This window comes from Poecilia reticulata, chromosome 18 (genome assembly GCF_904066995.2).
Source record: "Poecilia reticulata chromosome 18, P_reticulata-male-v2, whole genome shotgun sequence".
Lineage (NCBI taxonomy): Eukaryota > Metazoa > Chordata > Actinopteri > Cyprinodontiformes > Poeciliidae > Poecilia > Poecilia reticulata.
The window spans coordinates 22,112,238-22,125,936 of NC_088847.1; the positions used below are offsets into that span (position 1 = coordinate 22,112,238).

At 35.8% G+C, this 13,699-nt stretch overlaps 1 protein-coding gene across 2 annotated transcripts; it reads right to left on the reverse strand.

The window, feature by feature from the left end:
* Positions 1 to 320: 320 nt before the first annotated feature.
* On the reverse strand, positions 321 to 13,448 carry LOC103480604 (E3 ubiquitin-protein ligase TRIM21). 2 transcript variants are annotated; one of them, XM_008435619.2, is made up of 15 exons: positions 13,340 to 13,448; positions 10,212 to 10,364; positions 9,542 to 9,767; positions 8,353 to 8,597; positions 7,627 to 7,731; positions 5,724 to 5,819; positions 5,217 to 5,450; positions 4,995 to 5,142; positions 4,582 to 4,629; positions 4,423 to 4,449; positions 3,379 to 3,443; positions 3,172 to 3,282; positions 2,390 to 2,508; positions 1,524 to 1,620; positions 321 to 1,421 (listed from the first exon to the last, which is right to left on the reverse strand). In XM_008435619.2, exons 2-15 carry the CDS (start codon positions 10,350 to 10,352, stop codon positions 1,272 to 1,274), a joined length of 1,812 nt encoding a protein of 603 aa, XP_008433841.2. In that variant the 5' UTR covers positions 10,353 to 10,364; positions 13,340 to 13,448; the 3' UTR covers positions 321 to 1,271. The 2 variants fall into 2 exon arrangements, with proteins under 2 accessions (XP_008433841.2, XP_008433842.2); XM_008435620.2 differs by having other exon boundaries at positions 13,319 to 13,434.
* Between the last annotated feature and the right edge of the window lie 251 nt (positions 13,449 to 13,699).

Here is a 13,699-nt window from a genome sequence, read left to right on the forward strand (position 1 = left end):
CTGCAGAGGCTTGTTAGCATTTCCTTCTGGTCTCTGTGTGTTAACCATTGTGTGTCTCTCCAATCCAAAGATACTGGCAAAAATATTAAGTCTAAATTTTATTTCCAGCCAAACATGTTGGTTGACTCTGTTTCATGCGAGACCGCTAAACAATCTCAAACAAATTGCTTTATTGTAGCATTTAGTGCCTTACTGGGTGTTTCACATATAATCCTAAAGCAACACAACAGATAAAAGTTGGATTTTGTCCACATTTATGTTTTTCAAAGTGGATGTAACAACTTAGTGGTTTCACAGTAAATAAGATTCAAACACAGCAAAACTGTTATTTATTTATTAATTAACTCATAATATATAACAGAACAGAAAAACAAATAAAAAACAGGCTAAAACCAGTGGAAACTCCTGAGCTCAGTTTCACATGCTAGAAGTTATCAAGTAAATTAACGCTTTAGAATTTATACAGAAAAGTTAATTTAGAGGAAACTAGTAGCACTAAACATATTTAAAGTTAACAAAACTGCTAAAAGTTCTAAAAAAAAGTTAGCTCCACTATTAGCGCATTAGCAAAAGGGTGCCAACCACTGCCAGGTAACCATTTAATACAAAGCAACACCTCTATTTTTTAGATTGGAGTAATTTCAAAATAAATTTACTTTTCCCTTTGCTCAGCACAGACTAGCAGTTAGCATTAGCCTCTAAGCTCTTGTTATATAAAATAAAGATCTTAATATAGTTATCGACAGCAGGTAAGTTGTTATCTGCTAATAACCTCTCAACAGAACCCCATTTCAAAAATATCCAAATTCTCCTTTCAATGTAACTGAATATGGCATTTAAACCAAAACTATGATACTAAATATTATGAAAAATGTTCTGTACAGTTTCTTCAGCAGCAGCCATGATGTTTTTCCTCTGCCGTGAATATTTAAAAATATATTACATGAATAACGTAAATGTTGTATTAAGTAAATAAAATTGTTAAAATATGGTTCAAGAGACGAAAACCAAATAAAGTCAGAAATTATTGTCCTTTTCCACACTCCGAGCCTCTCCGGTGAGGCTAGCTTGTTTTTTAGAAGAATCAACAAGAAAGCAAAACAATAATTGTCAATCAGGTTCAGTCCTGGGATTCTAACTCCAGGAAGTCCATCTGATCTTCAGTTTTAGTATGAGTTAATAATTTCTAGTCATAAAGGAGGAAAAAGCTGTTAAAAAAGAAACAAAACTCATTCTGAAGTATCTGAGGAACTTTAAAAACATGTTAGCTTTTACTCCATGTGTACTGGAGTGATGATCAGGGGCATTTCGTTTTTTCCTGATTTATTGGTGCAGGGGCTGAAGAAGGGGAAGAGGTTCTCGGTGAAGATGTCGTGGAAAGTGTAGATGTGGACTTTGGCATCGACGTTGTAAAAAGATACCTGTGGGAAGAGGAAAAGAAAAAGGACAGTTATCTAACTTCACAGTAAAGTAGCCTATCCAACCGTTTCTTAAAGTGAAAAAAGGTTTTGTATCGTTTTCACCTCTCCTTTCTCATAGTCCACAAAAACTCCAATCTTATGAGGTCGAAGTTTTATCTCCACGTCTGTGCAAGGCTCAGAGCGAAAGGCGTAGTTGTGTCTGAGGGAGAAGAAGAAAACAATTAGTTTCTCATGTCTGCCTGCCTATAGAGCCCTGGACGGAAGAATGGACACACAGTCAGTTACAGGGTTTTAATGTGACAAAGTTTTTGTTATAATACAAGAAAAAAGTCACGATAATGAGGAAAAAGTCATAACATTACCAGAATAAAGTTGGAATATGCTGATAAAAATGTTTTATGACAATAATGTTATAATGTAATGAGAATAAAGTCATAATATTACTGAAATAAAGCTGTAAAATTAGTCAAATGAAGTAGTAAATGTACAATAACTCCTGCACAAAAAAAAAAACAGCAATGAGGACTGTTGTGAAATTTTATTATCAGTTCTACAAATAAGGGAATACTTAATCTTCTAACATATTAGCATAAAATTATTAGTATTAGCAGGACTTTGAAATGATTGAGCAAATAATTGGGTCTATTTTAAGGAAATAATAATTTACTAGACAATGTGGTCACCTCAGATCTAACCATTGATCAAAGTTTTTTTTAATTAAAATTACTTTTTCTAGTATTCTTGCTACTTTTATCTACTAATATGACTTTATTCTTGTAATTTAAAAAAAAATCTTTTTTCGTCTTATCGGAAACAACTTTATTGTTGCAATATTTATTGAAAATAATCATAAAATGAAACTGCATTCCAGTTTGGTTCTTTCATTAGATTAAAAGTATCTTTTGAAAAAAAATCAATCTTTAAGCATTTCATCTATCTTCCAGAAGATCTCATCAGATTAAACTCACTTGTCTCGTAAGCTGAGGAAATAGAAGCCGTTGTTTGGGGTGTAATCGATCTTCCCCTTCCTGTTGACGGACTGTCTAACCACGCCCAGATCCCAGTCCGTTTTCCCGTTCACCTCCACCTGTTCACAGGAAGCACAGCATGTTTCCCCGTCAAACAGAACGAATCCTGAAAGACTGCAGCTTGGAATTAAACTATCCAACCAGTAATGTTGACAGTTTACATGTATTTCTACTCACAAATGTTACAAATACAGCTGGACAATAAAACAGTAACAATATATAATGTGACAGACACATGATCAATATCAATAGATGATACACTCTGAGCCAGAACCGCACAGCATTCTGGGAGATAAGTACAGGAAATGTTTTAACAGCTCTCACGGCTAGCTAAGCTAGCTAAGCTAGGTGGTGGAATTCACTACTCTCTCCCTTTGGTTACCTAGCAACTCACTCATTCTTTGGTTACCTAGCAACGACCTGTTGAATAACTTTTTATTTAGTTTACAGAAAGTAAGATGTTTTTCCCATTTAGTTTCTAGAATGTAACCCTGAAGAGTCAGTAAGCTGTAAGTAATATTTAAACTGTGAGAGTAACCTGTACATTCAGTGTAAATCATGTTGCCTGCATGTCATGGAAAGTAACCTGGAAGTTCCTGGAAGTGATCTTAATTCTCCAGATAAGTTCTGGAGAATTAGGCAACATGTATCTTTTTGGAGAGTGCAGGCTTCTCAATTTCATTAGAAATCTAGATTTGTGTTTTGTTTCAACAGCCTATTACCTCCCAGTAATGTTTCCCATGGGAGATTGCTTCTCTTCCCAGGACACAGACGACTCTGTCGAACCTCTCTGGAGTATCTGGAACGTGATGGTGTCGATCCCCACACCAAACCTGCAGAAGAATGGATTATTAGCCAGATTTTCTAAAATCTATAAATAAAACACGCCTTAGTGATTAAATGTTGTAACCACTGAATAGGAAGCTCACACTTTTCAAATCTTCTGCAAGGATCAGCCTGGGATGGGCGGTGCTGGAGTTCAGGGTGACGTTCACTGTGTTGAAAAAACATGAAATGCAAATTACTTACTAAAAATCTTGGTCTAAACTCACTTAATCATGTTAACTTATGCCATTGTTATGCAAGTTAATATGAAAAGTTATTCTTTGGTAAAGTTTTGGCTCTTAAGAAGGAATGCATTTAATTCTACGATTTTATGATACTTGTCATTAGACTATCTTTAGCTTGGTGGTAATTTTCTTTAGGCGTTAGCTCTTTAAAACATATTTTTAATTCATCAATTTTTACACTTGTTTTCCAGATGACTAACTGGTAGTTAGCAAACTGCTATTTCTCAGGTTAAGCTAGGCTAACTTTTTGCTTTATCAAGAAATTAGCTGGAAACTTAGCCCAATATGAAATCAGGACTGGGTAGAAAATAATGTTGGAAAAGAAAATTTGTTAGAAACATGCTTTGGCATACATATTTTTAATATGCCAGGACAGCCTGGCTAACTGTAATCCTACTAATGATATTTTTATGCTAAGCTAAGCTAACAAGCTTCTCTGAAAGACTTGAAAAGTTGTTCTTTGAGCCAGAACCGCACAGCATTCTGGGAGATAACCCAGAATGCTGAAAAAGAAAGTGATGAGGGAAAAGATTTTTTTTTTCTTTTATGGTCAGAAATTTTTTTTAGTTTTGCCAAGATTGCCATGTTAACAACTTTATCTCATTTTACGATTAGCTAGTTTGTAGCAATGATTGGAACAGTGTTGCTTACGCTGAGGAAAGAATATTAAAAATGGCATTAAAAGTAACATATCCAGTTGTTTTATAGTACTTTTAGCAATATTCCCATTATCCATATTAATTAAGAATTTGTTATAACAAATGGGTGTGAAACTTTTAGTTGATCTAAAAACTTTAGAAAGACGTTTAGCTAAATCCTCCAAATTTCTTAAAACTATTTTTATTTAAGTAAAATATGTAGCAAACAAGGAAATGTAGATGTTATGAATTGAATGTAACATACGTGCAAAATCCTGCATCCTCTTTTCTCCTGCAGGAGAAACAAACATTTACATGTTACAAATCGCCATAGATTGTGAAGTTTCATGAGATGAAAACATTATTTATCTGATTAAATGAAGTGTTGGGATCCTGTTTGTTTAAATTTATAGTAAGAACTCACTGGACTTTGTTTGTGCCAGACCGGCTTCCAATACACGAGAGGGAAAACCTGAAGAAAAACAACAAAGAGCTTCAGGAGCTGGAACAATAAAACTAAAATTTAATTCATTAAAATTATTTTACAACAGTTTCACAATTTAAACTGTGTGAAATACTGTTTTCTAAGGGAATAAAAAAGACACTGCTGCATGTTAATCTAAACTTTGAAATAAATAATCAGGCCACTAGAGGGCGGTGTTTCATGATTAATGGTAATAACTGAAGTTTCCAGCTTCAACACTTTAACAAAATCTGCTCTTTATTACCATAAAAGAAGTTAATCTCTTTTGGATCAAAAAAAGTTGTGCTCATAGTTTAGTGTACAGATATAAAATCAACAAATATCTGGTCTCTTCATGTTTTGCGTTTACTAACCATTTTCTAGAATATTCCTTAGATCTCGCTGGAACTTTTCCACCGTGGCTGCCAAAGATCTGTAGATGGCGGCCGTTCCCAGGTCGGTGTTCAGCGACACTCCGCTCCAGTCTTTGGTGACTGGAGGTGTGGACAGGCTGGGGAAAGTCTGAGGAACATTTACAAATTAATACAGAAACATCCAGAGTTTTCTAATGAAATCAACCTTAAGTCGTGACCCACCGTGACGCAGTGAACGTGATCCTCTGACTGGGCGAGTTCAGCGAGAGAAGCTTCTCTGCTCTGGAGTTCTTCGATCTCCCTCTCCAGCTGATGGATCATGGCGTCGGCCTGATGCTCCGCCGACCTGCGGCTGTTATCCATCACCTCTATCAGGTCCGCCTGGGACCGCTCGATGGCGGAGGCCAGCGCCGAGAAGAGGCACACGGTGCCCGACGTCTCCCGCTCCACCGCCATCTGAGGAGGGTTGAAAATAATTTAAAAAAAGACTTAAAAACTGAAGACTATGGTAAAACTAGGTCAGAGATTAACACTGGAACCAGGGTTTAATTTGACTTTAAAAAAGCAGAATTATATATTTAAAATTCACAAACAGACAAAAACATACATGTTTTTTTTTAAAGAAGTAACAAAACTTTCTGTAAAAATTTTTAAAAAGCTAGACTTGTTTAAAAATATGTAATTTTGACCTTAAATTGTGCAGGTTGTGCTTGTGTTACGTTGTTTTACCTCCAGCTCCGTCACAGACTCCCTGATCTCTTCGATCTTCCTCCTCCTCTCGCTGATCATGTCCTGGATGTCCTGCTCTGAGTCCCTCAGCAGCATCTGTAAAAACACCCAGACATTAATCACACTCACTACAACCTCTACTAATATTATGGCACCGATTTCCCCTTTAATACTTATTTCTAGAGTTAATTTCAGACTTTGCATCTCATCCTACTAACTGAGGCTTTACATTATTAATAAAAGTGTATAATAATGATGTGTTTTAATGAAGTACATCTGTAAATGCTCCCAGTAGCTCAGATTATAACAAATATAAGATTAGTGATCAAAACTACACAGATGACACACAGCTCTACATTATGATGCCACCAGGTGACTGAACTAATACACACACTGATTTATTAGTTATTATCTTTGGACCAAAGGAGGAACAATCTCGAGTCAATGAACAGCTTCAGTTGTTACAGCTGGAAACTAGAGATTAACTCTGACCTGAAACTTCAGAGCCACGTAAAGACGGTTACAAAGTCGGCCTTCGAACATTTTCGGGATTAAATAAGATCTAATGAAACTCATCTATGTGTTTATCTTTAGTTGCATCGATTACTGAAACAGCGTCTTCACAGGTCGGCCTAAAAATTATTATTTAGGTAATAACAGGTTTAAACAGCATCGTACCTGAATATTTGCAAGGTAGCATTAAAAACAAATTGTAATGTTGCCAGTAGCTTACTGTATCCGTTTGCATAGATGGATCTGATGACAAATGATGACATAAGAAGTTTGTGGAGGTGTGTCCTATTTCATCAGAATATTTTAAGGAATACTCCTTGTGAGTTTTCGATTCTAAAACTACATGTGTAGCAGTAACTAAATAAAATGTATCTTATTTAGTCATTTAAAATATTGGTGCTTAGAAAAATCACATTAATTATGAGTTTTTATCTAAACAAACTTGGACAAAGAAAGAAACATGACTGACATACTTTTTGCCCATTAAAGCACAAGTTCTTAAACTATAAACATAAAGCAGATGACTGGATTATAAATCACAAGACATAAGTCTTAAAGGGACAGTTCTGTTTAAAGGTTATTCTAAAATTTACACAGAGTCGCCAGCTCTCTGTGTAAATGAGGAGTAATGGTTCCTGAAGGCTGAAGATAACAATCCAAACCACGATTCTAAACCCTCAACCCTCAGAGTGTTTTATAAACTTTTGAATCACTTTTCCTCAATTCCTCAACCTACTTTTGGTACGCACCAATTTTTCTCAAAGTTTTATTGTTGTAAATTCAAGCTAACAGTTTCCATGATGTCATGAAGCTGATTTAAAGCCTAGCACACTGCAAAAAACACAAAATCTTACCAAGTATTTTTGGTCTAGTTTCTAGTGCAAATATGTCAGTACACTTAAAATAAGACAAAACAAACTTAGAAGTAACTTTTTGGTAAAATAGAAACTATTTGAAGTCAGTCATTCCTTAATATTGATATAAAAATACTGGTTCCACTCATATTGTTTCACTAATGTGGGAAAAATGTCTTGTTAAAAGTGAAATAATCTGTAAATGGAACTAGCACTTTTTCATCAACATTAAGGAATTAGCCTTAATATTTTAAACAAGCTCCTATATATTACTGAAAAGTTACTTCTAAGTTTGTTTTGTCTTATTTTAACTGGTAAGATTTTGTGTTTTTGCAGTGCATCAGGATGTTCCTCCACTCTGTAAAACTGGTTGCTATGATCAGTGATGAAAAGATTAGTTTTAAAATGGAAATGCACTTAGCATAAACAAACTGCTGGTGTCTGTCGTCACTTGCACTTTCTTGAGCAACGACTGTTCATCTTTTCCAGTCAGTTTAAGTCGATCCAAACAACAGCAGAAGCTTTTATTTTCTTACCTTGGTTTCCATCCACTCGGCCTCCACGGTGACGGTGTCGTGATCGTTGTGGTCTTCGATCTCACATTCAGGACAGATGCACACTTGGTCGGATTTACAGTAAAGCTGAAAGCAGAAAGAGGAAGTGTTGCAGTTAAAATGTATTCACTCCATTACAGTTTTCTTCTGTTTTTTGTTTTGTTGCTTTTCATTCATAATTATGATTATTTTTCTGTCATTATTTGCATCCATTCAGATATGAATCAGATTTTGTTTTGTGTACCATGTATAGAAGTGGAACAAATCAGATTTTTTGAAAAGATCAGAATTGGGTTGTTGGAAATGTGTCACGTTTTTCTGGAACTAAAGCCTGGGAATGGTTTCTAAAAAGTTATTTCTAAGGCTTTGGGACTCCAGTGAACTACAACCAGAAAAAAACATGGAATAGCCCATAAGGATAATGATCAATAACACACAAGCAAGTCCAGCAAAAGACACAAAGCGGCCTAGTCAAATTCTAGAATTAGAGTTTGAAGAGACTCATTATGTTAAAACCTCCTGGATGTGGCTGAATTAAAACACTTCTAAAGAATGGGATATTTAAACTAGATTATTAAAAACATTTAAATAGAACAATAACCAAAACAGAAGACATCTGTCAGAAGCAACTAGCATTTAAAACACAGTAAGTTTCTTCTATATTAATATATAAATATATAAGATAATACTGAAAGCTGATTGTTTTACCAGTATTCCTCTATTATGGATTTCGCACTGAGGGACGTTCTTGCTACTGGCCGCTCCACTCAGAGTGAACCTCCTGCGGCTGCTGGCGTAGGACATCGTATGAGGGAAGCGATGGTGGTTAAGATAATGATGCTCAGGGCTTTGGTCCAGACTGGAAGACCCGCGGTGGTTCGGTACCAATAAAGCCATCGTGGTTGTGCCATTCTGGTGCAAAGGTGATGAAGACAGACCTGGGAAAGAATGCGCTGCCAAAAAACCAGTAAAAACTATGTTAGGTCCTTTTAAATATGTAACATGTTTTTATTATTCAAGAAATCTAATATTCAACATTTCATCTTTTGGACAGCATCTCCTCATTCCTACATCGCTAAATCATTGCTGGATTACATAACCCTGCTAAAGTGAAATGACCTGAACCTGGCAGCCCTCACAGGTATGCTGGTTTTGAAACCACCCAGAACAACAAGGTTGTTGCACAAAGGAGAAATCTTCATGTTGCTGTTCTCTTGTTTCTCCTCGTAGATCTGATCCTAAACATTTTTTCACCCCAGAATGTTTTACTTTATGTGATTTAGATCATTATCTCCATTCAGTTTTTTTTAGTTCATTTATTCCAAAGGAAAAATAAATGTTGTAACTCATATCATCTTGGAGCCACATGTCATGTATTACAGTATTTGAGATTTTGACACTGTAGTCAGTTGCTCCCAGTTGCTTGAGAGGAAAAAACAGACATTTGTGGCCATGGTTACGCACCATGGCAACTGTCTAAATGTAACAAAATAAGACCTGCACCGTGTCCAAAAAAAACAAGGCGAAATGAGCTACAACAACATGCTGCCACCATGAGAGTCGCATTTCTAGTAAATACATAAACCGCAGCTTCTCAATCACTGGCCATGTTTCTGTCAAACTTTAAATGCATTTTTTTTTAATATCGCATAAGAAAAGGTTGATGGAGATGTTCAGATTCAAAATAACTTCATCAGTTTCACAAAAAAGGTTTTACACTATTTTAAGTTTTTTTTCTGAACAGTAATCAATGCGCTAAAAGGAGATTAGAGATTGAAAAATGGCCTAGTCCAAACCTCCAGCTCAGAGGGGGGGACCCTCTCCATGCATAGCATCAACATGTGATTACGTTTTGCGTAGCCTGGTTGATTCGATCCAAACCCTTTCGATTACTTACCCTGGGATTGAGTTACAATGTTCCTGGGCAGAGGTTTTGGCAGCTTCATTTTTAGTTCTGCCATAAAGTTGTGATTTTTGTGTCCCATCTTTTTTCCCTTCTTGTCCTTCTCTGACACTCCGCCTTTCATAGATTTGAACTGATCTGTTATCTCTCGTAGAGTCCTGTTGATCTGGAGGTCCGGTCGCGTCTGAAAGGTTTTCTTACACAAAGGACACTGGCAAACCTGGAAGAGGACGATGGAATAGGTGAAGGGATGTCCAGGAGAAAAAGATCAACGGTAATAGACAAATGAAAAGGTAATGAAGATGGAAGAACGATCATACAGTTGAAATATAGCCCTTGTGACTGTTGTAATTACAGGTTGCCGTCAACAAAAGGATTTATGGTCTTAAGACTTATAATTCTAAGAAGTTTGAACTTTGGTTCTCATCTATTTTTCTGTTTAGATCCTAAAATTAAAATGAGTTCCTTTTTAACTGCTGACCAACATTTAATTGTTTTCACTAGTATTAAGAGGTTTAATTACTGATCCTTATAGTGCTTTATTTAAGTCAGAACGACACACTAGAAAGAAAAATGCTACATAGCTCTGTCTTTGACAAGAAAATTTAAAGAACAAAAATGAAGAAGTAAAAGTTGTTTGAAGGAAGCTTCAACAATAACTCACCTGAGATCCATCCCAGTATCTGGTGATGCAGGCCATGCAGAAGCTGTGGCCACATGGTGCAGATGAAGGGTTGGTGAACACATCCAGGCATATAGAGCAGGTGAACTGCTCTTCAGTCAAACAACTGCCATTTAAAGACATCCTGAAACAAAACTAAAGGACAGGTATGAATTAGACAGTCTCTCCCTAGAAAGCAGAAGGTCAGTCGCTGTGACCTTAGGACACTTCAACCACCTCGTCTGCTTTAGGTGGTCAGAAAGTCCAGCTTCCATTGTAGGCTGTGGCTACAATGTAGCTCACCACCATCACCATGTGAAAGTTTTGAACTTGAAAAAAACGTTCTACAAGTACAGATTACTCTACAATTCATTACCGTCAATCATCGAAACACTCAACCAACAAGAGAAAGAACCTGATGCACAGATATTTTAACATGTATGGATATGAAATAGGTTTGTTTATTGGTAGAAAAAATACTCAAATGCTGTCAAATAATATTTTGACTTCTGTAGTGCTGCTACAGACGTCCACATGAAATAGTTATGTAAGAAACATCTTAATGTTAACCATAAAGTCTTGAATGACCTTTCCCCTACATTGACACAGATGCATAAGACAGACCATTGTAGCTGCCATTATAATATGAAACTGCTAAAAATCTGATTAGGAGAAATTAATAGAAAAAAAATCTAAATATAGTAAAGCATGGCATACTGGAGTTTTGTTCCAACAAACTTATATTTATCTTGGATCAGATTAGGATTAGGAAGGTTCAAAAAACCTTCAGGAATGAAGTGAGGCTAGATTATCTCCTTCATTTTCACGTACATTAAGTTCAAACACATAAATAGGCACCAGTGTTATAAGGTACTACATTATAAATACTGCAACCTGCTAATATGTTTCCATTATTTACAGTATCAAAGTTTTTTTTAACTGTATAAATTAGAGTCAACTGCTTTTCAGATGTGGTGTTTTGGGACAAACTGCACAACTGCTATATGGAAAAGAGAGAGGAAACACACATAAGGTCTTGAAAATAATTAAAGGGTTAAACAATATAAAACAAATTCTTACTAAATATTTTTAATGTGTTGAATTATTGAAGATATTCTGCAAGAAAAATCTTACGTGTTAACCCTAAAGTCTTGTTTGACCTTTCCCCTACATACGCATTGACACAGATCTCTTGATAGTTACCAGCTAATCAGTCCAAGTTTCAGGTTTGGACAGATGATGTTCCTTCCTTACTAAAGATATCATATTTAAATGCCAAATCTTTGCTGATTTTCAAAATCAACCCTAAACATCCTTCCTTCCAGTGTTCGATATTTGATTATGTCCAATAAAACTTCTCTTTACTTGTAAAGTATGTTCTTTCTTTGCAAAAGAAGGTGATAAACAAGTACTATTATTGTGAAAAAAATACATATATTTCTAATTATTTGAGGTAATCCTGTGTCTCTATCACCAGTAGGGATTAAGAAAAGCTTGTCAACCTCAATGAGCTCCCAAAAACCATAAGAAGGACAGTTCTTATGGGGTTTCGCTGTACCTCAGAATTTAGTAATAACATCAGTAATAATAAAGACGTGTTGCGTACATATTAGGAAACAATTGGACAAGCTCATCAGATTTGGCAGAGTTTCTATCAGAAGAAATCTGACTTCCTGTCTCATGGTCTCCGCTCAAACCCTATGGAATGGTACAAAATGTTAACTTCAATGGAAGACATCCAAAAATGAAAGTGCATGTTCTTTGTCCTGTGGGTGCATTTTTAAACTTTGAGATCTGAGGATCTGATAGAAGTACATTCTTTGAGAGAGAGATACATTTGTTTGGCCTTGATGGTGTTGAGGAGATTGGATGTTAACCCAGCCTCAAATACTAAAGGAAATTTAAACGGGGAAGACCTGAACGAACTGCTTCACCTGACTGATAGGACATAACGGTATTTTCAATGCATGTAGACAGATCATAACATTATGACCATGAGCCTTCAAGACATGGACTCCACTACACCACTGAAGGTGTGGAATGGGGTTTGGCTCAGTTTTGCAGCAAATCCTTCAAGTCCAGTAAATAGAGACATAGAGCCTCCATGGATTGGATTTGAGATGTTTCACTGGATTAAAATCTGTTTTATTTGGAGGCAACACCGCTTTACAGTCAGTATTTATCCCCTTAAGTCATTGATGAACAATTTTTGCTGTGAAAGCTAGTTTTGGTGTACATTTTCCACAACAATGGTTAGCTGGTGGTACATGTGAAGGTAGAGTCTAACCGGATAGCAAAACCCAAATGTTTGCCAAATCATTACACCACCAGCTTGGCTTCTTCATATTTTCCAACCTGACAATAAGTGTTGGGAAAATGTGATACCAATGTAAGTGACACCACCCCCATGATGTAAGAGAGACTAATTTCTGTACCCATTGTAAGTATATAAAGTTTGTTAAGTTGTCGTGTTAAACAAATAACAATTATTTAAGTTTGACAAACTTAATTTTACTACATGTGACTAACTCTTTTTTAAAATTTGGAGCTCCATTCTCTTTTTTTCAATGAGTTTAATAAACCAAAAATGAAATTATGACGCTAAAGCATGTTTAAAAACAACAACAAAAAACTCAATAAATGTCACAAATTTCCCTAAACAGAGTCATATACTCACATCAGAGAAGATTAGACTTTCAGAAACCATAATACCGGCAGACAGAGCTAAACACAAACTGGGTGTACAGATTTTTTACACTGCAAAATAACACAATCTTACCAAGGAATTCTGGTCTAGTTTCTAATGCTAATATTTTAGCACACTTGAAATAAAGCATACAAAACTAACTTATAAGTAACTTTTCAGTCTAGTTTGATGGGCAGATAAAGACATTTTCTCCATATTATAAGTAAAAGTGGAACAAGTGCTTTTTCATCAATATTAAGAAATTATTGACTCTAAGCTGCTAAATTTTGTTAAGAATTTACTTATATGTAAGTTTTGGATTAAAAATACAAAACTTCTTTTAAAAAGATATTCATAATCCTCACTAAATAACACAATGTGACGCATTGTTTCTATGCTGTCTAAACATATTAACTTGACCTACTTCAAAATAACAAGCAGATACCTTCAGCCGTAAGTCCAAAACCCTCCAGAGATGCTTGAGGTCCGTACCTTCTCGCGCTGTCAGCAGTTTAGTGTGTCTGGGATTTAAACCTGCATGTGGATGTACCTGACTCAGGGCGGAGGTTTTTCTTTCCAGAGTCACTCCCACTCACCTATCTCTTCCTTTACCAGGTAAAAGTGGCAGGACTGGTTAAGTTAAAAGGAACACACTCAGATATGCTGCAGAGTAGGTCAAAAGTCAGCAGATCCAATCCTGAAGCTGCATTTGATGAGATGTTCAGCTGCATTTCTTACAGGTAAAGTATTTCCTGGAACCGAGGATAAACAAATACTTGTCAAACATCATTAACTCAGCACTATG

Excerpts from the sequence above, each read along its gene's own strand:
- LOC103480604 (XM_008435619.2), bottom strand. The coding sequence starts at position 10,352 with ATGTCTTTAAATGGCAGTTGTTTGACTGAAGAGCAGTTCACCTGCTCT. Across the intron at positions 4,630-4,994 it reads AAGGAATATTCTAGAAAATG|GTTTTCCCTCTCGTGTATTG; the intron begins GTTAGTAAACGC and ends GTTTTTCTTCAG. Across the intron at positions 2,509-3,171 it reads ATGGGAAACATTACTGGGAG|GTGGAGGTGAACGGGAAAAC; the intron begins GTAATAGGCTGT and ends TCCTGTGAACAG.